Consider the following 27,351-nt stretch of genomic DNA (forward strand, 5'->3'; position numbering starts at 1 on the left):
TGCCAGTTTCTGAGCATGATTTATGGAGGTATTTAGAATTCCAAATATCCAACAGTGCTGATGTACAAGCATGCAAAACAAGCCCCCCCACACACACCAAACTCATACCCACTAACAATGTGAGTCACTATTGTTATAAAAATCAACCACCAACCGAACAACATCTGTTCCTGCAGTGTTCCATTTCCACTGATGGACAGTCAGTCATTACAGACCTACAGAGTGTCCAGTACAGTAGGTGTAGCTGATAAATCGATGATGATGGTTTCACTCTAGGTATTAAAAGCAGTGAGAAATCTACCTTAACATAGAATCAGAAATAAATCATACGTAAAGAAAACAAACTGCCCAAAAAATGCCTAAACGAATGTTGTGTTTTCTCTAGAGTTCGGAAACTCCATTATGATAATGATCATAGCATATAAAGAAATCCAATTTCCTGTTCTGCAGTTTAGCTCAGACGAATGGGTGGAAAAGCGAGCAACAAGACAACATCCCATCCTTTTTGTGCCTTTTGCTTTGCTTTTTGAGAGTCTTATCGGCCCGGATTCAGTGCTCCAATTAACGCTAGTCAGCTGCATCCTTTTGCTGTGGCAAGGTGTTGAGTCATGGTGACACAGGAAAAAAAAACACTGCCTGTATAAATTCAAGAAGGGGACACCTGCCAGATTTGACAATAACAGTCTGTAAAGATTAAAGAAAAAAAGAAAACTTGTACAATGCTTCTCGACAAGAAGAGGTTGAAGAGTTTGAGGGGTTCACAGTTGGTTCACAGTAAACTTTTTGAACATGAGCTTCTCGCAACTCTGGAACTACTTTGAACTACTTTGAATGACTGGTTGCATAAAAATCTCCTTGAAAAGTACAATCATTGTTCTCAATCTAAAAATCTCTTTTGTTAGATTTAACCGTTCCCAGATTCCCTGGACTGCAGATATGAGGAAAAAGAGAAAAGAAAGCATTCAGGGAAAAAAATAATACAGATTGTTGTTGACCTCCGGTAATACAGCATACAGTATCCCTGGGTGAGTGGCTGATTATTATCCAGGTTGCCAATAATTATAGAAGTAAAGAAAAGAAATAATATTCATACCAGACCCATCGACAATGCCTCTCTAGCCATGGCACCATGAAGCTGTACATATTCACTGTTTTTAACACACTTAGCTGCCCACATTCGCTTCCCCATCTCTCATTTCACAGCACAGATGTTAACTTATTAATAATTTATCTATGCAAATGCTACCACTAACACTTAGCTAAAACCTGGCATGGTAGGCTAATATCTTTTCGAGCAGCCAGGTGGAATTCTGCTCGGTTTGATCATTAGGGCTCGTAATTTGCATTTTTATTTTTTACATGAAAGTTTTAGGAAATCCACGCATTGCATTAAAACCTACAAGGGATTTTCGTCATTGTTGGGGGTTTTCCGAGGGGGTTTGTTGGTTGATTTATAAGCAACATGCACAACAAACTCTAACAACCTTCTTATGGAGCTCTACATATTACTCGTCCTATGACAAGACCCTCTATTCAATTAGGATGGTAAAGGGTTTCTAGGTTTCGACCAAGGTTCAGAACGTTCTCAATTGGATAACTGGTAAAGTAGGGAACGTTCAATGTGCAAAGGAACTTCAGGGGTCCCCAGAGAGGCCAAACCGGAGGAACCAGTTGAGGAGTAAATATAAGGGTTGATGCTAAGACAGTAGAAGAAACCTTGAGAACTATGTTTTCATGAAGCATGTATTTTCACTTTTTCTTTATCTTTTAGGAAAAAATAAGGGTTCTGTTTTAAATAGTTCTATCCAAAGAGTGCACAAAAAGCTGACATCCTTGTAATGCTGAATAAATCTAAGCAAATAACAAATTGTCAAGAGCTTACTTAGGAACTGGGACTCCTGATCTTCTTGTTTAATTACCGTAATCCTGTGCCTTGTGTTTTTTGCTTTTCTTTTTCTTATATTAAAGGTTCTTAACCTGGGGAATTGCATTAACAATTACAATTACAATTACAGCGTAGCCCCTGGGAGGGTCATCAGAATGGTAAGTAAATTTATTTTGATTGGTGAATGCTACTGAAGTCTACTGATGGCACCATCGCCAAACCTAATGTTGTAATGTTGATTAATTGCAGAACAGGCTCTTTTGTTGTACCACAGCAGAGTAAGATGGCTGCACTAGGGTAAAAATGCTGAGTCACCTTTACAGGGGGGTGTGGGTAATGACATTTTTAACTCCAAATAACAAATCGCACTGGGAAAAGGGTTAAGAACTCTTGTTGTGAATGTATACACAGTAAAGCTACAGTGCAAGACAATGCCGTTGTTTGTTGTTGTAAATATGCTCCTTCGTCTCTGGCTACATTGTTTTCTTGTACACCTTCAATAAATTCTTCTTTTGTGCAGAAATATTTTGAAAACCTTTATGTTGTAATGAATTTTGTTATTTCAACTGTTTGTCCTTAAAAGCATGCAGTGTCCCACCACCATAAACGTACAATCAAGTCTCTCCTCTTTTCTCTGATAACCTAATAGACTCAAGCTGTGGCCATTGTGTAATCAAGATGGGTTGAGATGATCGTTCTGGCCCATTCATGGCTGCCTTTATGTGCATTAGGAGAAGGAGTGTTTATATCAATCAGGCCTCTGGGCTCAAGGGGAGCCATTGTCCTGTGTTAGTCATGACAGCTGCCATTCGGGGTGGAAAAACTTGATTGGGTGTTTCTTAGCCCACTTGGCGAAAACCGCCTTCTCCGTTATGAAGCGGTGACCACCATAGGGGGCACTCTCATGCAGGATGTACTCGGCACACTCATCACGGCTTCCGGCTTCATAGTAATGATATGGTACTTTCCTGTAGCCTTCAGATCTAAAAGCAAATGAACAAGAAAAATGGTTTAGATTTAAACTGTTCTTGAATTGTATCATGAATGACTTTGTAAACCTAAAAGGCAGGGGTGTATAGTCTTTCTGCAAAAGGGCTACACTGGATGCCTAGTTGGAATGAAAAAACCTACATCCACCTGGAGCTGGCAGATAAAACTGCACCTGCTACAAAGGAACCAAAGGAGTTCTAACACTAATGCTATAGTGGCAGCTTTTTTGTTTTGTGATGCTGGGATTTGAACTCATAACCTTCTAGTCCAAAGTCAAATGCCTTAACCAGTGAGCTACTACTTCCAAAGAAAGGTTTCCTCTGATTTTGGTAGATGAGCCAGTGTTTCTTTAGGTTTGCATCAGAGATATAAGGCTAATAGACAATTGTCTCACTCAAGCTTATTTGAATATATTAGCTTAAGGGGAAGTCTCAGCGTCTCACACTGGCACGTCTACCAAAATCAGAGGAAACCTTTCTTTGGTACTTGAATACAAAGAATTCAGCATTAAACTCTTCTGTATTTCCGAGTTATGGTACACTTTTGACTCTTCTGTTCTGTTTTTCGTTCACCTTGGCAAGCGTGCCAGTTCCTGCAAAGTTATGAATTATTTCAATCTCGCTCCCCCTGCACCACTCTGAAGCAACTGTTGGATTTCAATTACGGTATAACCATTTAGGGTCAATGGGTACGACAGCTGAGCAGATCATTTTAAACCAGATACCCTCCTCTGGCATGGTCTTACATGGAAATGGAAATGGCTTTGCAGCGACCCACTGTTCATCCCCTTTTGTGGCGGGCGAGAAGAGATCAGCTATACACTGAAATTGGCTGGTTGTTTCGGAGCAGGTGGAAAATGTATAATGAATGGCTAATTACAAATATACTATACTTTAAGGCTTTTTCAGACCTGGAGTAGTTTGCAACGAGACGACCGGCCCAGGGAATTATGAAACCTCGCTGCTGACTAACAGGGTCAGGTGAAGCACGACAGCTTGTTAAAACTGCAGAAATGTGGTGGTAAAATAAGATCGATTTCATATCACTAGACATAACTAGGTCAGAGACTGTGGCATTTTACATACAGCGTTTGGCAGTAAACAGATGTAGCGAAAGCGGGAGGAAAACAAGAGCAGGGAAAATAATTCCTCCAGGACGGTCAACAGGGGAACTTGCTACAGGCAGGAAAGTGCAGAAAATAAACCTAAGTTTTACTGGCCATATAGAAAATAAATATTTATCCAGTGTTTGCTTTATTATCTGCATAAACTGTAACTCATTTTCCCCTTCACTTGCTGGTAGCTTGAGGGTTTTGTATCATCCAAGCCTGCATTTAATGACTCTTGGTGTGTCTTGTTAAGGTGAGAGGATATTTCTGTAGTTTACGCTACCAAAAGAATACAAACCCAACATACAGATTATAGATACAGAACTAAGCTTGCTCTGTTGGCCTAAAACAAGTGTATCTCACAGATAGACATGATTTACCCTGGACCTTTACTCTGAATAAAGACCAATAATTCTCTCTTGAAGAATCTTTTTAACGGCAGTGGTCCACCCCAGTTGGTGTCAAAGTTCTCAGGGGGGGGCCATGAAGCCAGACTTGAGGGTCCATCATTTTCTTCTTTATGTTTAGCACAATTTTGAATGGTCCTAATCTATTGATCAATAACTCAAACACCTGAAATTCTGTATATCTGATTAGTAATAATCTGTATAGCATTCTTTGAAAAGGCTGGAACTCACTTGCAATAGGTGTTGTTGATCATTCCATACACGCGGATCTCCTTGCACATGTCCATGGCTAAGATGAGGGTGAACCACCCGGTGCTCAGGTACGACCCCGATGTAATCCTGCCAAAAAAGAAATCTTCTTAAAAAAAGATCACGTTGTTGAGATTCCTATCACGCACATTAAATCATGTTCAGTGAAATGAAAGTCACCAGACGAGGCACGTGGTCCTGAACGATGGAGCCACAGTTTAGATTTCAATCCTATTTTAGAGTAATGACACGAGTGCTCGCTTATTACTTAAACATACAATTATTATATTAGATTCATGTTTAAATATTTTGAATCAGCATCTCAGAATTTCGTGCTCTGCAGGTACACGCTTGGATTTGATGCTTCCGGGCGAATGAGAATGATGGAGACAGCCGCTAGCAGAACGCCCTCTCGGCTTCCCGGCTCGGAAATAAACAGCAGTTGAGAAATGAACTCTGACAGCTACAGCCATGCTCAAAGTAAATAATGCACCGGAGTTCGATGCTTCACACGCTGCTTTTTCCCTGCTATGCTCCACAGCCAAAAGCGACACAACATAGATCATTTCGGTTCGGCCCGAGCGTTCATAGTCCTCTCAACCTTGGATAGCATAAACCATGCTTAGCGTCCTGAACCTGAGCTGCCAATCATTTAGACGGAGCAGTGCTTACTTTCGGGTTTGGGGGTTGGAAAGGGGGGGTAGCATTGAGAACCTCAATCCATTCTGCAGTTCTTTAGTGCAGAACACCTTTCTGCTCGTGCTGTTTCCGTCCCTCAGTCCAGCTCACTAAACTGCTATCTGGGCATTGTTGGAGCAGGCATTGTAGGACGTGAAAGCCATGCCTGAGGAAACACGATGCCTTTTTAATGGCCCATTTTTTAACCATGCCTGTTTAAAAGCATTGATTTTTAGAAAGGGGAAGGCTAAACCTCTGTACCTGCTGGATTTCTGCAGGGTCTTACTCTCATCAGGGAGAAACTATTGTTCCTTACTGTCTGTATTGCTTAAAATAAACCAGGCCATTTATTATCTATGCTTCAACATGCTATGAGGAGAACACTACCAGTTTTAATGTTTATAATACATACTGATACTGAAATAAGCGCCCAACACAATAGCCTTGATTCGCAATACATACGATCATACATTCTTTGTTCCGTTAATAAGAGGGCTACAAAGGGTACAAAAAGAGAATTATTATATCTAACCATCATCTTTTTTTGTACCTAAATCTTTCCTGTGTGCCCTCGTTTCCTCGGAGACCCATTCATCCGTGGTAGGCGAAGCCTTAAACCTTTGTGTTTCCTTTGAATTATAATATTATCTTTATCTTCTCAAACAGCCGTCTTATGGACTTCAACAGACGGGAAATTGAGTTCCAAACATTCTTTATTACATCCAGGAGCGACTTATGCACCGTAATGCCTACAGCTAGATTTGGACAGATTTGTCTGTCTCGTACAAACACCGAAATACCACGCTGTCTTTACAGTATGTTCGGCAAGACTGCTCGAACGCTAGCGCTTACTTTCTCCACCTCGACCGCCTTCACGATCACCGAACTGCGTCCTTCTTCGGATTATAAGAAAGGACACGGTGCTATTTGGAAAAAGAAAGGATAATTATATCCTCATGAACGATTTAAAGGTCTTCTATCAGGCCATTCCTCTAATTATTTTCGCTTGTATTGCGGTGGAAACTTGAATGTGAAAAAAGGGGGACGTCCACAGTTCTGATTACGCTTAAGGCCGTCTGATTGTGCACTCATTCCCCAAGGTCTGTCCGAATAATTTTTTATTGTCTTCATGTCCACTATGTATTTTTTTTTACCTCAGACCATCAAGAAAATAATCAGGCTGTTTTTACACCGGGCCGATGTTTATCTGTAGCTCTACAGTGAGATATGTATAATTGAGGGCGAAAAGCATCTACATGATGCTATCGTTTTAAGCTCGTTTGTTCAGGAAAACTGATTCCAGCTTATTTCTCCACGTTTGCTGTTTTTCCAATACAATCTTTGAAATGTCAGCTATCACGTCATGCCGATCGATATCATTATGAAACTGATACAATAAATATGGACTGGGATCTCTCAAACAGAGGAGTATGGGCTTACAATGTTCAAAATAAGGCTTTTTTTTTCTCTCATACACACATGCACTTGTTTTTTTGCTTGTCTTTTATATGAGAACTAGAACTACAGGACTAAAAGTAAAAAAAATATATATATATATATATATATATATATATATATATATATATATATATATATCGCCCACTTATTTTGCCCTTGTATATGTGATCTCAAATAACTGGAAAAAAAGTTATACTTTTTTAAAAACTCTCAAAACTCCGAATTTAACAATCTGGCAAACACAATAAGATGTCACAAAAATTCCAGCAAAAGAATTGACTAACACAAAAGAGGTGCACACAGGTAGCAATCAGATGAGCAAATAGGGCGAGGAGGAGGAGGAATTGTTTACACTGAATGGCCTCCTTCACCTACATCAGTACCTAACACCCTTGTGGCTCAATGAAATCTAAAAATCTTTACAAAATCTACTGGAACATCTTCCCAGAACAGTAGTAGTAGAACAGTAGTTATTATTAGAGCAAAAGGGGTTTCAATGTGGAACGGAAAACATTTGCATACCAATCTTGTGCTCAGGTGTCTCAATACTTTTATATATATGACATTTGGCTGAACTGTTATTATCTCTATTCAAATAGGACATGATGTAATATTTCGTATTCCGAAGTCCAGGATGATCATGAAATTGTTGAATTTTTTTTCCTTTTTTTCAAGTGAAATTGCAGAATCATTTGTTGTCTCCTCCCATGACCTCTTTTTTTTTGAGTAATGCCTCCTTCAAAACACGCTGACTACCCCAAAAAAAAAAAAATTGCATATAAATGATGGAGCTTTTTAAAATGCATTACGAGCAGGCTGCTCCTTTTCAGCTTTTCCCCCCTGCACGACTACAAGCCCTCCATCATCATGCCGCACCGGAGGAAGAATACAAAACAGCTGAATATCCCGAGGTTAATGAAGGGCCACGGCTGATGATTACTGAGCCAGCTTTACTGTAACCGTTGCTAAAAATACGCTGGATACCGACAAACCTGAGATGAGACTGAATCCAAAAATGAGAGGATTACACTGAATTATAATTAAGGAACAAACAAAAACTAGGCATCTCATGATCATTAACCTTTCAGTGCAGTGTGAAATATCAGTTAGAGATAAATATAGATTAGGCCAAATTTTAACTGGATAACTAACACGTTTTAACATCAACATATGAAAAAAATATCTGTAAACACTCAAGCAGCTACAAATGTTCGTCTCCTCATTTCTCGAAGAAAAAAAATAAATACAGCTGACACTGGAAAAAAATGCACCATATGACACCCAATGACTATATTATCCGATTTAAAGCTGCACTTTTCAGAGCTCTGTTTTTTTTAAAGAAACATGACTTCTGGCCAATCAGAATTGAGAACTCAGCAGTACTCTGGTCTCATACAGCCCGGTAGAACAATTTGACAGCGACACAAATCACTTTCATAAAATTCCAGGCATTAAATCCGTGATGGGAAACCGTATTAGTCATATCACCCACATAATCAGTGGCAAGGACAGGGTTATAAACTCTGGGGAGGACAGCGAGGAAGAGAAACCAGCGAGCAAAGCTGGGGTAATAAACTTTAAAACCTCAATTAACAAAATGAATGGCACGCATAAAAGACATATTCGCCCACCCTTTACTTACAGCGCTGCGATCGCTTATTTGGTGCTCAGCACAATGTACCTGTTCCCCCTGGTACCATGTTTCCATTAATGGACCACTACTAAGCTTTTTGGTGGTTTTCATTTATTCTATTCTACTTTCAGCTAAACCAGACTCCTATACAAGACTCCAACCCTAAACTCAACCCCTAATCCCCTTCCAACTCAGAGTACAACCCTAAAACACCAAGTCAAACCCCTAGATTAACTCTATATCTTTTCCAACCTCAAGACTAACCCTAAAACCACAAGTCAAGTGCTTAGTTCAACTCTAACCCCTCACAACCCCAGGTCTAACCCTAAACCCCCAAGTCTAACCCTTAGATCAACTCTATTTCTTTTTCAACCTTATGTCTACCAATAAAAAACTAAGTCAAACCCCTTAGTTCAACCTGGTCCACTTTCCAACCCTAAGACTAACTCTAAACCCCTAAGTCTACCCCTTAGATCAACTCTATTTCTTTTTCAACCTTATGTCTACCAATAAAAAACTAAGTCAAACCCCTTAGTTCAACCTGGTCCACTTTCCAACCCTAAGACTAACCCTAAAACCCCAAGTCAAACCCATTAGTTCAACCTCATCCCCTTTCCACTCCCATGAACCACAAGTCAAACCCTAAAATCAGCTCTAATTCCTTTCCAACCCCATGCCTAACCCTAAAAATTACCCAAGCCAAACTCTTAGTTCAAATAGTCAAACCCCAAAACCCCAACTTAAAACCCCAAAACCCCAACTAAACCCAATCCAACCTTAAGCCCAACCCACACTCTTATCTTGACCCTCAATGCAATTATGTAATTGTTAATTATCCAGGCGTCGAGTGGTTATTATCCTCTATCCTTCATCAGCGCCTGACTCACAGACCCGCTGTTCGGTCCCAGCTTGTGCACACAGTCAGTAATTGTATACCATTAAAGTGGCCTATGGTGAATGTAACTGATACAATTGCCAATGAATGTAGTTACAAGGTAATATAAAGCAGCCTAATAAACTAGCAGCTCTGTTTATATGAAGTCTGACCATCATTATAATTGCAAAGACTCGCATCGGAGGACGAGAGGATGAGAGGATGAGAGGATAAGAATGAGAGAGAGATAGAGAATCCATTAAGACTGAGTGGGTTTGTAAACCCATGGCCTCTCTGTGGCCTGTTTGTTGTGTCTTCTTTTCAGCTGGCCTCTAATGGTCCTCTGTGTGTGTATTTAGCCAGATTAATTCCAGACAAACAGTCAGTTGATCTAATTATGCCCTAATTACATTTGTCATGTTATATTATGTGGCATGCAGGTGCACTCTTCAGCAGAGTGGGAAATTCACCTGATTCAGTTAGGCTGACAGGAAGAGGAGTCCTGGACGGTACTTTTTCTGTGCTCATATCTGTGCTGTACAAATAAAACAGTGAGAGTTTGTGCATTTTAAGTCTAAAATCCAAAAGGTCTGGAGCACTTCGTAAGATCCATATCGGCATTTGGTAAGTACTATAGTTCATTTAAGGTTCTACTGAAAAGTGCAAAAGAAACATAATCCCCAATAAAACTCAAATCTAAACCCGAGTCAATCCAAAATCTTAAGACGCCAAATATATACAATTTATCCGGATAACTAATTTGATCTCCATCTATTAAAAAAAGCTAATCCTGTCTCCTAAAAACCTAAACCTGTCTCCATGCCGAAAATTAACCCCCCCACTCCCAACTCCAACTAAACAACCCCCGATCTATAAACCTAATCCCATCTCCATCTCAATATTTAAACCCTACACTACAAACCTAATCCCATCGCCAAATAAAGTGCCAGTTCCTGGTGATGTAACAAACATTTTTACGGATGAGTGCTAAGTATTATTAGATGCCCCCACATGATCTCCTTTAGTTCATATTTGCAACGTAGCAACAACTAATCTTACCAGGAAAAAAATAGGTTTAGCAGAAACGGAGCTCTGGGGCGAAGCTTACGATATCTGGAGTGAGTTACTGCATTGGGAGGTCCGGGGGTCAAATGTCTTCGTGTAGCTGCATGGTAATGTGACAGTGTGATTTAAGAGTGCTGTCCACTGTTATCTACACACTGTTACCCATACTGCCCACACACACACACACACACACACACACACACAGGCTTGCAGGAGACAGCAAACAGCTATATATGCTGCATTTGTGCTAACAAAACCTCGGGTGCAGGGATCTGTTCTCACTGTCAAGAGCAGAGACAGCATGTATACATTAGGAATACTGAAATAGTGCCAGATATGAGTAAAAGAAAGCAAGAGACAGGTGTGAGGACGAAGGAGGTAAAAAGATAACCAGAGAAACCGAACCGAGAGAATTTCCATAATCCGAGTTGTGCAAAAAGAACGATTAAGGTTTAATAGCCTGTACTGGTCGTATCTGGTTGCTTATTCTAGCAGTTGGAGGACAGGGTTAGCGGTCACACGACTCATTTGCAGTTCTATGAATCTTGCATGACCAGGTGGAATGAAGAACAAGCGACTCATGTGTTAATTAGGCGCTAGCTAGCAGCAGCAGATTGACATTTAGCGAGGCAAAGCTGTCAAAAGTCCTTGAAAGAATTTCTGATTAATCGAACGAGGTCGAGTCAAAGGTCGATCTCGGCATTTCAGCAGCCCGTCTTTGCGTATGTGATTGGGGGGGTCACATGACCACATCGGCATGCTAATCGTATCTGCACTGACCGGAGGTTCTCAAATTTTTTGCATAGATTTTTTTTTACAAATCAACAGAGAAAGGCTGCAGAAAAGTCAAGACGGTAGGACAGGTCCAATGATGAGAGAACAAAGAGCACACACGGGGTTTAAAAGGTGGATTGTCTTTGAGCAGGAGAAGGAACGACAGTAGAATGATTATGTCATCTCTCAAATGTATTCCACATCCTGCTTAAATAAATCCAAGCAAACAGGCAAAAAAAGGAAACAAATTACCAAACTGCTCACTTACACAATAATATCTAGACTAATCCCAGACGGGCTGAGGTGTCCGAAATAAAATATACAGTGGTTCATGCACACACACACAAACACACACACACACACACACACACATACTCCACATGCCTTTTTTGTTTACAGCATCCATCTCGCTCAAGGGATACAAACCTTGGCTTGAGATCAATTGCCATTGCTTTCACAAGGTCATAAAGGTCATACAGAATTCCACCCACAATCACAATTTTTTATTTTTTTTTTGCTTCATACATTTTTAATGCATCCATTTTCTTGGTTTCGTACAACCATTTCCTTTAACAACCCTTACTTGCTGTAGGCATCAAAACTCTGCGTCTCTGCAGAAAATCCACAAGGCCAGAACTTCACAAGAGCCTATTGCGCTCTACCTGAGAATAATATCACCGCTTTTTTTCAGACGAGGTTTTATGTTGCCATAAAACCTATTCACGTTCCAGAACAAAAACGACGCACCGCAACCTCCCGGCTGAGTTCGAGGAAATCCGTTCATCAGCCGCTTTGTTAGGCCTGTCATCACACATATCCATAACACCACTACTCCCGATGTGAATGTGGACGTCTGACACCAAGACTAATGGGCTGTCTCTCACACTTTGCCCCCGCAGATCCGTGCTGATGGATCACACACAGCTCGCCAGATGGAAATGGATATTCCACCGTATGTTCAGCAGTATATCTTAGTTTTGACAAGTCGCGCAAAACTTTGATCAGCTACGAAGTGGATAAGCAATGCGCCAAACCCCGGACTGGGTTCTGCTCCTCTTAACAATTCACTATATACATGGAATATTTTTGGACTCCTGACCATTAAATTTACATCCCATTTCAGATTTGCTGTTTCTTCTGCAAAGTCTTTCCAATAGATTTAATGGCATGGATGTGGAGATTTGAAATTCACTAATGAGATTAGTCGAGGAGTAAAGGTTCGGCCGATTTATTGGTTTTGCCAAATAATCTGCACCGAAAGTTGATCAGCTACCGACAAAAATAGTTTTTCCGGGTTACGTCTGTGCTGGATCGGCTGAGAAGCTCCGCTGTAATTACACAGTACAAGACTGGCCTCTAGAGGCGAATCAATGTCCCCGCATGCTGTTTCTTTTGACTGAGACTGCACGCTGCACCTCATTCATGTTAGTAAATAGTGATTTAACAAAAGTTAACAGATAAAATAAAAATGTACTTAACATAAAAATGTAATAGTAAATGTTGAAATTAACAAACAAACAATAAACAATACTTTTAAAGCATTTATTAACTTTAGTTAATGTTTCAAATGGAATCTTAATGTAAAGTGTTACAATTTCACATAAATTGATATTACATTTATTTTCATTTTTCTTTAATAAACCAGTAATATTTTAGATTAAAATGTTGTGGGTTTTTTAATCCAGTATCCATTTTTATATCGGTTGATTAACCGGTTATCGGCAAGTACGATTCAAACTAGCTATCCGTATCTCAAAAATCCTTTATCGATCTACCTTTTCAAAGAGGCTTCAGTTCCAGTTTATTTCAAAGGTATGTAGAGGGGTTGAGGAGATCAGGGCTCTGTGGAGGACACTCAAGTTCGTCTACCCCAACTTTAGTAAGAAACAGGTCTGGGTCCTTTAGTTTGAGAAATTCTATGCAGTGTATCTATGTCCTTCAGGCCTTATATTGTATATAAGAATTTACTGCTAACCCTTCACCCTTGACCCTTGTATCTAGAAACCAAACACCACATTTTTCTACCCAATTCCAGATATATTAATTTGCTCCAATAATAGAACTAATAGAGTTAAATTCTGATGCTAATTCGCATCATCCTACTGATTCAGGAATGTTCCACTTAACAGACCTTCACACTATTGCCCAAATTTGGATATCTAAAGCTGGCGGTACATCAAGGACCTTGTATCTTGTCCAAGAGGGTCGCGGCAACATATGAAAGAAATCCCATTTTTCAGCCTTTAATGTACCCCGTATACTAGTGTTTTTACCCGGCAATGTGCCATCCCTATTTACATTGAGGAAATTATAGCTTGTCAAAAAATAATTGTTGTGACCCCAATTGGCTTCCACACTCTATACATACATAATAGATTCTCATGGCTTATATGTTTTTCACAGTTCATAGATTCATTTTTTCATTAAGGCTCCTACTACTGGCTTTCTACTAAAGTCTTTGTGTTTCTCTGCATTTTATTCAGTAATTTATTCAACAAAAATTTTATTTTACCCGGCTCTAATTTTGTTCCTGCCCTGTCTCTGGGTGAAATAAAGGTTTTAGAGGATTTTTATCCTGCATTTGTATTGTAAATGAAGCACAGTGCACATTCAGGGTCAACAAGGAGCTATTCATACAGTGCATTGTGTCCCAGCTCAAACTGCAGGGTTTTTATTATTTAAAAAGCTCCATCTTATTGCATTTGCACCTCTTTAAATAATGAGATTACACAATATGGGCAGAAGTTTGTGGACACCTGGCAGTAAGATTGGTATGTACTCCTTTTTAAACACCCCACACTTCCACATTGAGTCCTTATTGGCTCTTAAAATAAGCTCCACTCTTCTGGGAAGGTGTTCCACTAGATTTTGTGGAGATGTAGATACTGTTCAATAGGGTTAGAGCTCTATAGCAGGAGATCATCCTCACTCTACCAACACATGAAAAGCAGATCTTTATTTTATCATTGTCATGCCGGAACACGTTTGGGTCTCCTAGTTTGAATGGAGGGAGAATTTCATGCTACAGCATCCAATGACATCCCACAGAATTGTGTGCCTCCAGGTTTGTACTAACAGTCTGGAGAAGAACCACATATGGGTGGAAAGGTTAGTTGTTGAAATAATTTTTTTTCCCATATAGTGTATGTATCACACCTTTAGATACATTTTAGGATGACAATTCCTTGAAGGTTGCTTGCACACTTTCCCACCACGCATGTCTGGTTAGCATGAAACACAGCTTTCCAAACAATCACACAGCTTGAAGTGATTTGCTCCTGACCCGTTCAGCCGTTGTTTCAGGTGATACAGCAATCGTTTTCCCTGCTGGCGCTTCTGAGCCGCACAGATGGCGGCTTGAAGTCTTTTTATTTTCGATTCTAAAATGAGATCCAAAGCTGAGGCTTTGCATCCAACTGTTCCACAACGCACCGGGCTGCTCTATTACAACTGATTTATTGTCAATATTACACACACCTGCTCATGGCCGTGTCAGCTCTCACAAACTCAAACACACACACACACACACACACACAAATGCATACACTTTTCCCACTGCGGCAAATGTATGGCTCTGATACATGCTCTTTCTTTCCACTGCAGAGAACGACAAAAACAGATCGTCTCTAGCTTTACTTTTGCTGTAAGAGCAGCCATAGTTAATATATTATTGATATTCACACACCCTGGACTACCTCTGAGCTGCATTATGGGATCTGATTTGATTTTTTGCATCAAATCTGCCTCTGAAGACCGAGTCAGAGGTGGCAGGGACTGGCACAGTTAAAGACATTTACTTGTGCACTTGACTCTCAGTGCTTTTGAACTCATATTGCGTTCTGTCCTGGTCCATTAATATCAAAATAAATCAAATAAATTCTGTTTATGTCAATTTTCATTGTCCTGCGCTCTTGCTGCTCCTACCTGTCCCGGCCCGTCTCCCTCTTGAACGTAGCGTCGCAGTAGTCCATGCGCTCGTCGGTGGTGACGTAGATGCGAGCGCTGGGGAAGTCGGCGGCCGCTCGTCGCAGCATGTTGTATATGAGGCCATTTCCGTCGGGGCTCATGTTGCGCCGCGGCCCCCACACCACGTACACGGTGCCGTTGGACGCCGGGCCGAAAAAGTGCTGCGGCTTGTGCAGCAGAAGCGGCACGCTGGTGTGCGAGACCACTCGCAGGTTCGTGCGGTTGCCTACGTCCTTCTCATACCTCAGTGTTGGGGCATTGTTCATCCTCCAAACGCAGGTGGCTTGATCGATCTCTGGCCCCGCGTTGCGACCCAGCATCTGGCCCGAGCTCGACACCACGCTGCAGACATCGCAGCTCAGCTTCAGCGGCTGCATGGCAAAAGAGACAATATGTTGGTGTGAGAGACAAAGAGACAGAAGTGAGAGGGCAATACCTGGTAGACAAATCCAGTGAAAGAGCCAGATAGACAGAGATTGTGAGAGACAGGCAGAGTGATAAAAAAGAGTCACTGTAGATTAACAGTTTTCCATGAAGGTTAGAGAGCCAGTCTACTACTGGCAGTCAACTCTCATGCTCCTGAAGCTGAAGACGTGTGCGAATGTGTGCACCCTGTGTGTAGAGTGAACATCGCTTATAAGTCAGTGATTGTGTTTTTGATTAAATGAACCGTCGAGTTCACCCCAGTGGAAGAAGCCTTTGGTATGGACGTACACTTGTCCCAGCAGACAGTGAAGCTAATCGTCGGCAGCGCAAGGACAAAACAGAGCGCTGCCACTGCCAGCAAAAGGCTCTGCCAACTGAGACACTGCCAGCCATTGGATCCTGAGTCTGAATACCGAATACATCTCTCCGCTTTGTCTGTGCAGGCAGAAGTTAGGGAACAAGTGCTGATGGCTACTGGACGGGACTCGTTCTTTAATTAGGGCTGGTTGGGTGATGCTCGGAAAGAGCCACTGACTGACAGTAACCGAGATGAGCAGCAGAAAGCTGTCAGAGCATCACGTCTCAGGCTGAAAGGGCGGGGTTGCAGATGGGCAGTTCAACCAAATATGATCTATCCAAACAAGTTAGAATTCCGAATAATAAATGGGGGTCAAAGCGAAACTGGAAAAATCTCACACCTGACTTTCTCGGACGTTTTCAGCTTTTCCCAGGTGAAAAAGCAGAAGGCTGCTTTCCCATATCTCTCACGTAACCCCCTGTTGTATTTTCTAAGCCTCTTAGTGGAGGCAGACAGTCTGCCAACACTCGCCTGCATTAACGCACAGCGGCTCCCAGCCTGAGTCCAATCTTCACAGCTCGCTGCGCACCATCGATCGATCGGCCACGGCCCTGCCAAAAGCTACATCATCTACATCATCCCAGAGACTCTATACACTCACATCTGACCTGACACTAAACCATTTCCCTGCCTGATTCTAAAGCCCTGATCCAGTTTATTACAAAGGGATATATTAAGATGCAAAGATGATTTCATCAAACAACGCGGACAAAGGGGGCCGTAATGCAAAACCACCCTTGGCACACTCAGGAAGGGGGTAAGTAAATAGTTAGGACACTGAACCATGGATTGGAAGGTCATGAGTTCTTATCCCAGAATTTACAAGCTACCATTGCACAATAAACTTTGGTCACTTTTAAAATGTGCTAAAACTCTGGTCACTCTGACCTCTGCTGGTAGGGACCGGAAATGTCCAGAGGTCTTGTTAAAGTGCCGCCGCATTGCTTTCTTTAGGCAGAGATGTGTGCGTGGGCTGAATCCCACTGGGCTATAGTAAAAGCTGCACGGAGAAGAAAAAAGACGGATGAATCGCTTTCATTCTACAAATTCCGACGGCAAACCACGTGCAAACCGCTGACCTCCATCAACTCGTTTATTTATAGGTTCCCTCCTGCTGTTTATAAATAATAAGCTGTAGCATGCTGTATGTTTGTCAGAGCTAAATAAAATTGGAACACTAGTTCTGCAGTTCTGTGTGTCTGCTTCAATACAGTATGTGGCAACAAATAGTTTCAGTTCTACTCAGTCTGGATCTCCACAACTGCAAAATTACCCTTTCATTCCCAGCAGAAAGGGGGCACCTTTGTCATCCTCTTTACAAACCATCTCATGACACAAGGTACAATGGGACCTACAAACCGAACTGTTCCTCGGGTTAACTGATGCTAGGTATATATGTATAAGCTGCTCCGACTGTGAGATACAAGAACCTGTAACAGAACTTTTTCATCTCAGCAACTCGGTTTATATCTTAAATAAAATTCCATTGTTCTTCCTGAACAGTCTGAAAGGTCTGAAGTGTGTGCTTCAGCTGAAGGCACACTCATGATATCATGTAATATCAGGCAATTTGATCCCAACATCGACCAGCGGCGTCCTGGCGCTAAAGACGGGCACAGCAGGCCTCAGTAATGGAAAAGCTGGGAGGGAATGGATAATAAGCCCCCATCGGCTCAGACTCTGGCACCAATCTTGGGCAATCAAAGCCGCTCTGCTCGAGGCTGGATCGATGTGAAGGGCTCCTGAGACACTCCTAAAAAGTGCCGTGCAAAAAAGAAAAACCTTGTCTTTCAGGAACACACAAGACCTTACTGTTCCAGAACAGATCTGAAGCCCGAAACGACACGTTACCCTGGAGACCGAGCCCCTTCACCCTGACAGGTTTTTTCTTTAAAACATGTTTACTATGATTTATTCTAGATCTTACACTATCTTCCAGATGTCCCGAGGCCGCCTTGTCAAAGCAAAACACAAAACCAAAACTATGTTCTAGAGACATTAAAATGTTCTTGTACTCAAAACGTAAAAAGACTAGAGTTAGCATAAAATATCTTTTTTTCAGAACACAGGACGAAGGGACCAAGGGACCAACGGTAAAGTGTGCATCGCTTTAAGCCTGGAGACCAAAACAACAAAGCATCTTCAGACATCTAACGAAAATAGCTTGTCGTTGTAGCACTAATTATATTCTCCCTCCGAGAGTCTTCTCAATTTCCATAAATGCCACTGGCACAGCGAAGCCGTTTGATGTCCAAACATCATCACTACGGTGAGCGGGAAGTTAATGATGGAAAGCACTCCCTGTACGCTACAAAACTACCGAACATCAGAGCTACTTGACGGGACCTTAAATAATTGAAAGGTACACGTGTGTCATTTTATAATCGCTCACATGCTGTGGTTATTGGTCCAATTCCAAAAAATGCACCTGATGCACAATGGTGGTCCAGAATTACCAGACCACCTTAAGCCACATGTTCATGTACAATAAGTCATGCCTCATGTCTGTCTTACTACTTATTGCAGAAGTCCGAATCTATGAACTGGAAATAAATCAAGACAGAACTGATGCCGTGGGTTGACCCATGATCCGGGTTTGGCTACCCGGAAACAATGTAGTCTGACAGGTGAATATACTACATCGAGTCGGATGGGAGGTGGCAGAACAGGATAAAAGCAAAGAAAATGATTTTCCGTTCATTCAGGGCTAAGGGAGAATTCAGGGCAGCATTCCAATCCACACAATGCACACTAGCATAAGTAAATAGTAATGACAGCAGTGATGTACAACCATCAATGCTGTGTTCTTGTGCCAACTCTGAGGATTAAATGTTGCTGTCTGTACAGTACAATTGTTCTAGTAAAGTCGATCATCTCAGCGGCCATCTTGGCGTTGTTCCTGTGGAGGTGGTTTCGGTCCAACAACTCCGGACTTGAACAAGGAGCAAAAATGGTGTCAGTCATCCAAAGAAACCCCTTTTTTTTTTTCTTTTTCCTCAACTCCTGTCTAGTCAGAACACTTTCAAGTCGATGGGTTAAAATGAATAAAATAAGGGTTCTGACTGCTCTATTTGGTCCTGAGGGGGAACAAAAAGCAATGCTAACTCCAGTGCTAAGTCCCTGGAGCGCAGTTAAAGGGCATTAGCGCTGCTCCCCAACGTCGCTATGAATCACAAATCTGTCTGATATAATCTCCCTGGTGACCTTGGCAGCTCTCCATGCAGAGCCGTTATTGTTAATGTTTTTATGTGAATAATTTAATGGATAGCAAGCCAGACGAGGAAAACAACCATGCATGTTGTTAGGAATATGATCAGCAGAGCTCTGAAGGAGAGAAAAAAAAAAACACTACTGAGCCACAGAGATGAGACTAAAACATGATATTAATGCTGCTGTGTCACCAGACAGCACTCCTGATCCAGTCTGAACAAGTCTGAGCATGGGTTTTTATTGCTAAAAAAACAGTCGACAAAACAACATGCAGCAATATTTCTTCGGGACAATACGAGCTAGACAATGAGACTTGTCTGCAAGATGTCATTGAGTCCACAGGGGTCTAAAGGCGGCTGATCGGACGAGTCCTTAATGAACTGTAGTTGTCTACGAGGGTAGATATGGTAGTTGGCAGAAAGGTACGCTCCTGCTAGTTTTTTTACACTTGGGAATCTGGCTAGTTGCTAATTCTCACTATTAGCTAAATGTTTAGTCTCACAAGATAGAGTTTGATTTGTCCAAAAACATAGCCGTGACATACCTACTGGCAAAAAAATACCTTGAATAAAAATCTGAAATATTCTGTAAGTAATAAAAGTTTTGTAATGTTTGAAAGGGATCGAGTGCAGCAAGATTCTGAAACTTGTCGCCCAAAAAGAGCACAAAATCACAGTTTCTTTGTAGTCCGGTGGCAGTTTCAATGGTTAAAACTAAACATGAGAAGCCAACCTAAGCTAACCTAAGCTAATTAAGCTAACCTAAACCTGCTACACTTCCATTCTGGACAGGTTTGGGCATGTCTTCGAGTCAATATATAGTCTCGAATTTTTGAGTTAGAATATCTCACAACTGACCAGTATGAGGTAAAACCGAAAGCTCTTCTCTTACCTCTTTCTTGGGAACGCTGACATAGCCCAGATGGGCTCGTGGTGCTTTGTGTTGCCATGACAATATCCATCGGGGACTTAAACCTTGCCCCAGCATCAACTGTAGCTGAGAGTACGACTTCTCCGAGTAATTCACCAGCACCACGAACAGAGACACGGCTAACACCAGGCTGCTCGCTATCACCCACTTCTTCTGCAGAGGAGAACAGGATTAGGGCTAGAGTCATAAAAACACAATTAATAGCACAGAAATCGGCTGGATGGAGTTTTTGCGCCTAAGATCTAAATAGATGTTTCTTAGATCCTTGAGGAACTCTTAAGGAATCTGCTGTGGTATGAGAAGAATAATCCACTTCAGGTTGCATCCCACCACCTTTTTACATCAGCTAACATGTTAACTAGTGAGGACAAGTAAATTACCTTTTAGCAAATTAGGAAAGCCAAAATATTTAATTGGTCTTGACCAGTTATTTTTCAGTTTGTATCACATCCCAGTGCATTCTGGGTAACTTCTGCCCCTGATATGTTCCAAAAGAATAATGAGGCGAATGCAGTCAGCTGTATCTGATTGGCCGGTGCACCTTTAGGCACCTTTCTCGTTTCAGAATGCACATCAGGTTTGCATTTTCAGGGTTGAAATCGCTCAGAACTTGACTGAGGTTGTCTGCGAATCCGTCTACGCGTCTCAGATCTCGCACATCAAACGTCTCGCTTCTCAGGGACACATCAAACGGCAAGCCAACGCGCAAATATTCGGCCATTTAGGGCTCACCAGCAAATATTTTGCACCGTGTTACATCACCGTCTCGTTCTGAGTCACTTCTGAAGGAAAACTTCAGGCATGTTTTGTGTTGCTGAGAAGAATGATTGCACTAATGTGAATAGAGGTCCAGAAATGTAATAAATGTGACAAAAAATTAATGACATCACCATATTCATTTACTGATACACTACACGGACAAAGGTTTGTGGACAATTGACCATAAGACTGGTATCTTTTTGAACACCCCATTCAAATATTTAGTCTCCATTTGCTGTTATAATAAGCTCCACTCTTCTGGTGAAGATGTTCCACCAGTTTTTTGTGGAGATCTGTGGAGATTCATTCAGCTACAAGAGTATTAGTAAAGTCAAATACTGATGTAGGTGAGGTGAGGAGGCTGTCCATATTCAGCGTTTATATTCACCCCAAAGGTGTTTAATAGGGTTTATAGCTCTATAGCAGGAGATGTTCCACACACTTCTAACCCATGGAAATCATTCTAAATACAGATGAATCTGCTATGTAATGTAACTTCAGCAGCGATATATTAAATATGATACACAATTCGAGGCGATACTCTCAGCTGTAGCATGGCAGCTAGAAGGCAGAACTACTCAATGCATCTAATTTCATTTGGGACTTCGTTACCTTCTCATCATATTTTTCCAAACGTGATGTTTTCATAGATAACGCCGTAGCCGACGCCTTGTAAATGCTTAAAGAGTCATTAGAGAACAAGGCTGCTAGATTGAGGGGGAAAAAAAAACATCTATCTGCCTTGTGCTGTCAATCTGACCTTTTCTCCTGGCACGGAGAGCGAGAGGAAGGAGAAGAGAAGGAGAAGAAAAAAAAAATACTCCGGCTTCGATTTCAATCTGAAGCTACAGATCACGGCGAAATGGCGTGTCAAATCTGGGCGAGTGCGAGTCAATGAGCTTTCACAGACAGGCGACATATCATCCTGCTATCAGTCAGGATAATCGCTGCTGAGGCCCTACGTTCTGCACAATTTCACCCATTACCGCCTATTCAGTGAGAGAGGGATTAGAGAGAATGAAAAAAAAGGAGGACAATGGTGCCATGGAACTTCTACATGCACAAAGTAAATATGATGGGAGAGGAAATTTCTAGAAATACAAAATCTTTTGATTTAATACTGGGAATGCTGACAATGTGAACGATGACCAGCTAGTACACAAATTCCTACAAGTATTAACTCCGCCCCTAATTACTTTATACAAAAGTTTAATCATCAGTGTGCCTCATTTTGGTCATTAGAGGTCGCTATTGTTCCCCGATGTTGTCTTGCCTGTGTATGATAATTACTGCCACCTTTGTCCTATTTGCCTTGTGGATGTGTAAATTTCAGGAGTTACCATTGGAAGGGATATTTTTCATTGGCGCTGTTTAAGTCCGTCTTTGCACTTGGATCCATTCCCTCTACCATGTCCTGATGTCCTGATGTCCTGATGAATGCATTACTCTTCGGTGTTACCCGCATACCATGATAGCCAGTTCAATCACTCCAGTCCAACTCTCATAAAAAAAATATGAACTGGGGATGATAGATTTTTAATTAGACTTTTAAGCACAAACTCCACCATCAGCCCTAGTTATCACGTCCATGATTCTGAAGCTTGTGGCCAGAAAGCTGCACAAAAACGTATCACGAATGCTGCGTCCAAGGATAAAATTGGGATCTGACGGAGTAACATTTCACTTGAAGCGCTTTTGTGCTTTTTACTTTTTTTTATTTCTGACTCTGATTTTCTCAATCTCAATAAAGAAACGTCCTTAAAAAGGGTGGAATCTCGAAGGCCTTGAGATTCGAAACGGCTTTAAAAACCTGACTTTTGCGTCGCATTCACGTGACGATTCCCAAAGTTCATTCCGAAGCCGCTTGCACGGCTGTAAGATAGCGGATGTCTTGTGAGGAAAGTGTTAGCCGAGAGCTCTCCAGCATGAAAATGACATTAGCGATGCATAAAAAAAAAAAAAAATCACACTCTCGCTCGAACGAGCCGTTAAAAATCCAATTCAGGATAATCACAGAGTCGGGGGAATGTTTACTGTGCACTCCTCCTCCTCGTGTTCACCTCACGCGTCGCAGCGGCTTATCCTTTCTGGCAGGACGTGCCTGTTAGCTTTGCGGACGAGAGACAAGATGGAGGAATAATGTAAAAAGCTCAAGAAGTAACAACATGTCAGCAACGTCTGAACTGAATAGCACTGGCTGTCAGATTGGAATGCAAGAAAAACTGTGAAAAGGACCAGTCCGAGTCATTTTTGTACTGATATGAAGACAAAAATATTAAAGCAGCTTATATCAGCTAGCTAGCTAGTCTCTGTATATTATTAAAATTGTTACTAATCAAAGGTTAAAAGCGTAGCTTTTGTTTCACCTGTCGGTCAAAGTGCAACATCACCTCTTAGTGATAAAAAAAACAACTATAGACGAGATGGAATTATTTGTTAGATTGCAACACTGAAATATTCGCCGCAACAATTAGAGATTTTCTGGTGCCATTTTGTCCTCCATGTTTGTTTTTCTCACACAAAAAAAGGCCACACACTTCCCTCTTCTTTCTTGAAGCCTCTATACAGAACAGGAACCTGAGCTCTTGTAAATAATTCCTCTCATAACGTGTTCGCAGAGTGTTTGGCTAATAAATGTGAGGGTCTGGATCCGCCTGGGGCGTTAAAATACGCTTAGAGAACCTGAACGTGAGCTACAATTAACTAAAAGAACCTTTTATCCTGAGTGATTTTTGGTCATTGCTTCATCGTGTCAAACATTTATACTTTTTCTGACATGCTTGTAACTGGATTTGAATGAAAATGCCAAATGGGATGACATTTAAGGCTAATGTTCTGCATTACGCCTCACTCTACGCAATATGGGGGAAAAAATCCTGGATGTTGTTCCAAACATGACCAGCAGATGGCTCCTACTCCTACTTCTGCTTTCCATCTCATAGTAAAAAGTCTCTACTGGTCATGATTTTTAAATCAGCTCCATGAAAGCACAATGAAGTTGTTCTTAATTCTTCTCAGAATAGATTTTAGAGATTGTGAACATCTCACAACAAATGCCTGGTTAAGAGAGAAAGAAAATGCTATATCTGTTTGAATATCTAGAGTGTATTTCTGGCTTCATGGCTCAGCCATCACCTGGACCAGCGCCTGGCTTGGCACTGCTTGAGCTTTCTGGTTGTTTTGGCCCTGAAACCAGCCATCTGTCAGAAAATGTTTGCATAACCCACGCTTTTTTCCTACTTTTTCTGTTATGTCATGGTCTTTTATGGTGCTTTATGCTAAGTAATCTAGTAATCGTGAACAAAGCAAAAAGCATGGATTATGGATTTGGAAAGAAAAAGAAAAAAACCCTGAATACTGATTACAGTGGCCAAAGACATACATTTTAGTGCCTGGTAGCTAATGTTCATTCGTCCTCTGCTGATTGCTGGTTTGCTCGATAAGTCTGGACTGAAATAAGCACTGGAGCTGACAGCGTCCACATCCAACACTGGTGTTTATTCAGGAAAACCGGCCTTCCATCTGATCTAATAATAACTCAGGAGCGAGCACGATGACTTCATAACCCTTGGACATTTGGTGCAACCCAGATGAGGATGGGTTCCCTCTTGAGTCTGGTTCCTCTCAAGGTTTCTTCCTTTGCCATCTCGGGGAGTTTTTCCTTGCCACAGTTGCTCATCGGGGACAAACATACTTACAAAGAACATATTTACATTTAATCACCACATTATCTGTGTAAAGCTGCTTTGAGACAATGTTCATTGTTAAAAGCGCTATACAAATAAAAATGAATTGAATTGAATTGAATAGCCATTTGTCGCCTGTGCATGTTTCACAGCAAGCCTTTCTCATTGGGATTAAAGGGTAAGAATCCACACGCAACAGTTCGTAAAACTACAGAAATATTTACATCTCTAAGCAAAAAGCATCATGAAGGCCAAGGACAGATCCACAGTTCTGATTGGAGAGCCTGACTTAGCAGCAACTTCAATTGTATTACATCGTCATACAAATAAGCAGTTGAGGTTTAAGGGCCTTGTTTAGGGGCCCATCAGTGGTAGCTTGGCAGTGAAGACACAACCTCACTGAGCTACCAAGGAATGTCCCACTCCTTCCTCCCATTGGTCTGCACCAAAACTCCAACATGGAAGCAGAATTCCATTCGCTGCTGCTTAGTAGTGAAACATGGTGGTGGTGGCGGCACCACTGAATGTTATATAAATGTCTCGCTACACAAAATCCTTTTTTTACTGAAACAGCATTTAGGTGCAAGTCGAGCGATCTCCCGAGCCTGCATCCTCACCGCTTGTGTCATGGATCAGTTAATCCTGATTAAATCTCCACTTCAAAACAAAGTTCTACACGGCGTCTGGTATCAGAGGATTAATTCGTCACATTAAGGAAATATTCTCTCCACTGAACGACTTCTCTGTTTCGAGATCTTCTCCTCCGAGAGTCACAGCAGTGTAGATTTTCTGTTGTTGCTAAGAAGAGAAATACTCGCCCGCATTAATCCGGTTAAATTTAGCCCGAGACACCTGCATGGAGACGTGGACAGACGCCAGCACGTATAATATACAATGTTCTTTATCATCCTGTCCTAATGATCTAACCAAGCTTACCTTCACCAGATTCTTTATCAAAGCATTCAAAAAGATTACCATGTTATCTGCCCACAACCCTTTGGTGTTTTAGTCATTACACCTTTTTAAATATGGAAGTCCTCAAACAAATACAGTAAAGGGTTAACTTTTAGATACATTCTTAAAAGGTTTCTCCTGTGGAAATAGCTCAAGTTCCTGAAAAGTTTTTTTGTTTTGTTGGTTGTGCCAGACGAAATGATCCAAAAGCTAGAGAATTCCTGAAGAAAGCTCCTGAGTTCCAGTACACCAGCATACCATACAGTATTACACGTCAGAGACTGTAACAATTGCAGCCACCTTTAGTAAAGCTAAAAAGTTTTTCCAGGGTTCTTCACCCAAATGTTGGCAAAACAACTCTGGAAATGTTTCTGAGTTCATAAAAAGCTTCCTCCAGTGGAAAATATGTGGAATTATCCAATTCCTGAACATGTTCTTTGAAAGGTTCCTCTGGTGGGAATAAGCTTTGGATTATTGAAATCTTGGGGAAAAAACAGTAAAGAGTAGAAAGACATGGCTAAGCTATTAGGTTCATTTTTACCCAGGAACCTTTTCAGGAACTTGCGTATTTCTCTAAGCCACCATGTTCCCTGGGAAAAAGAAATTTTCCTTGGGTTCCCTGAAAGGTTCCTCAGCTCTGATTATCCAGTACAGCCATCTTTTTGAGGAACCCTTCTACTGATTTGAGCGGTTGACAAGTCAATTCTTGAGATGCTTCCTGTAAGTGTTTTCAAGGTCTCAAGAAAAATAAGATAAATGTGTCACGATGTCACAACGAACGTGGTGCATGTTGTACGTTTCCGTGGGGCGCGTTTGCATCGTGTTACAATTCGAAAATAAGAATGAAATATTATAATGGTTGCCATGGTTACAATTATTATTACAATTTTACAGTGACTCCCAGCAGGTCATGGGTAATATTTCATTTCAACTGGTTGCAATAATAATAACAATAATAATAATAATAATAATAATAATAATAATAATAATAATAATAATAATAATATCACGAAGAAGAAAAAGAAGAAGAAGAAAAGTGATGAGGATCTATAACGCTACTACTGCGCATGCGGAAACCAGTGTTGAGCAGATCTTGAGTTGAAAAGCGGGTCATGGGTTTGTTTATTTGCACTGAAGTCTGTTAGAGATGATGATGATGATGATGATGATGATGATGTTGATGAATGATGGGCTTTTTTCTTTTTCGCTCCAAGCAAACGTCCAGTAGAGGACACACACACACACACACACACACACACACAGAGGCGCAGTGTCCATTTTTACCCCCAGAACGGTGTGTGCGGGTGTGAACGGATAGGACGCACGTCTATAAAAGCGTGTGTGCACAGTGTGTGTGTGTGTGTGTGTGTGTGTGTGTAAGTCTAGGCTCACCTTGCAGATCCAGGCCATTGTGCGCGGCGGTGCACCGTTATGTTGCCCGCGGTGGCGGTGGTGGTGGTGGCGGGGTGTGACGGCTCTTCACGGCTCCTCTCGCGCTCCCGCGGCTCCCCGCTCACGCCATGAAAGCCGGACACCGAGCGGATACAGCGCGCGCATTATTTATTTATTGACCTACTTATCTCTCTGTTTTTTTGTTTATTTATTTACCGTCGGGCTGCTTCTCTTTTATTTCTGATTTTCTTAAAGAGGCTTGACGTCCTGCTCTGATTGGCGGACTGGCTCTCGCTGGATCCGCCCCTCTCGGTCACGTGCCTCGCGAGACTCTTGGATGGATGGGGAGATAAATAAATAAATAAATAAATAAAGATAGATAGATAGATAGATAGATAGATAGATAGATAGATAGATAGATAGATAGATAGATAGATAGATAGATATTATTATTATTATATTTAATATAGTTATAACATGTTAATGCTACATATATATATATATATATATATATATATATATATATATATATATATATATATAAGTTCA

General features: G+C 41.3%; 1 protein-coding gene across 3 annotated transcripts; it reads right to left on the minus strand.

The window, feature by feature from the left end:
- Positions 1 to 27,111, minus strand: st6galnac3 (ST6 (alpha-N-acetyl-neuraminyl-2,3-beta-galactosyl-1,3)-N-acetylgalactosaminide alpha-2,6-sialyltransferase 3). Of its 3 annotated transcripts, none has more exons than XM_046852308.1 (5): positions 26,803 to 27,111; positions 19,973 to 20,164; positions 15,046 to 15,458; positions 4,622 to 4,729; positions 1 to 2,868 (listed from the first exon to the last, which is right to left on the minus strand). In XM_046852308.1, the coding sequence occupies exons 1-5, from the start codon at positions 26,818 to 26,820 to the stop codon at positions 2,679 to 2,681; spliced, it is 921 nt and encodes a 306-aa protein (XP_046708264.1). In that variant the 5' UTR covers positions 26,821 to 27,111; the 3' UTR covers positions 1 to 2,678. The 3 variants fall into 3 exon arrangements, with proteins under 3 accessions (XP_046708264.1, XP_046708265.1, XP_046708267.1); XM_046852309.1 differs by having other exon boundaries at positions 19,973 to 20,161; positions 26,803 to 27,110; XM_046852311.1 differs by lacking the exon at positions 19,973 to 20,164.
- Positions 27,112 to 27,351: the final 240 nt, after the last annotated feature.

This window comes from Silurus meridionalis, chromosome 6 (assembly GCF_014805685.1).
Source record: "Silurus meridionalis isolate SWU-2019-XX chromosome 6, ASM1480568v1, whole genome shotgun sequence".
NCBI classification, from domain to species: domain Eukaryota; kingdom Metazoa; phylum Chordata; class Actinopteri; order Siluriformes; family Siluridae; genus Silurus; species Silurus meridionalis.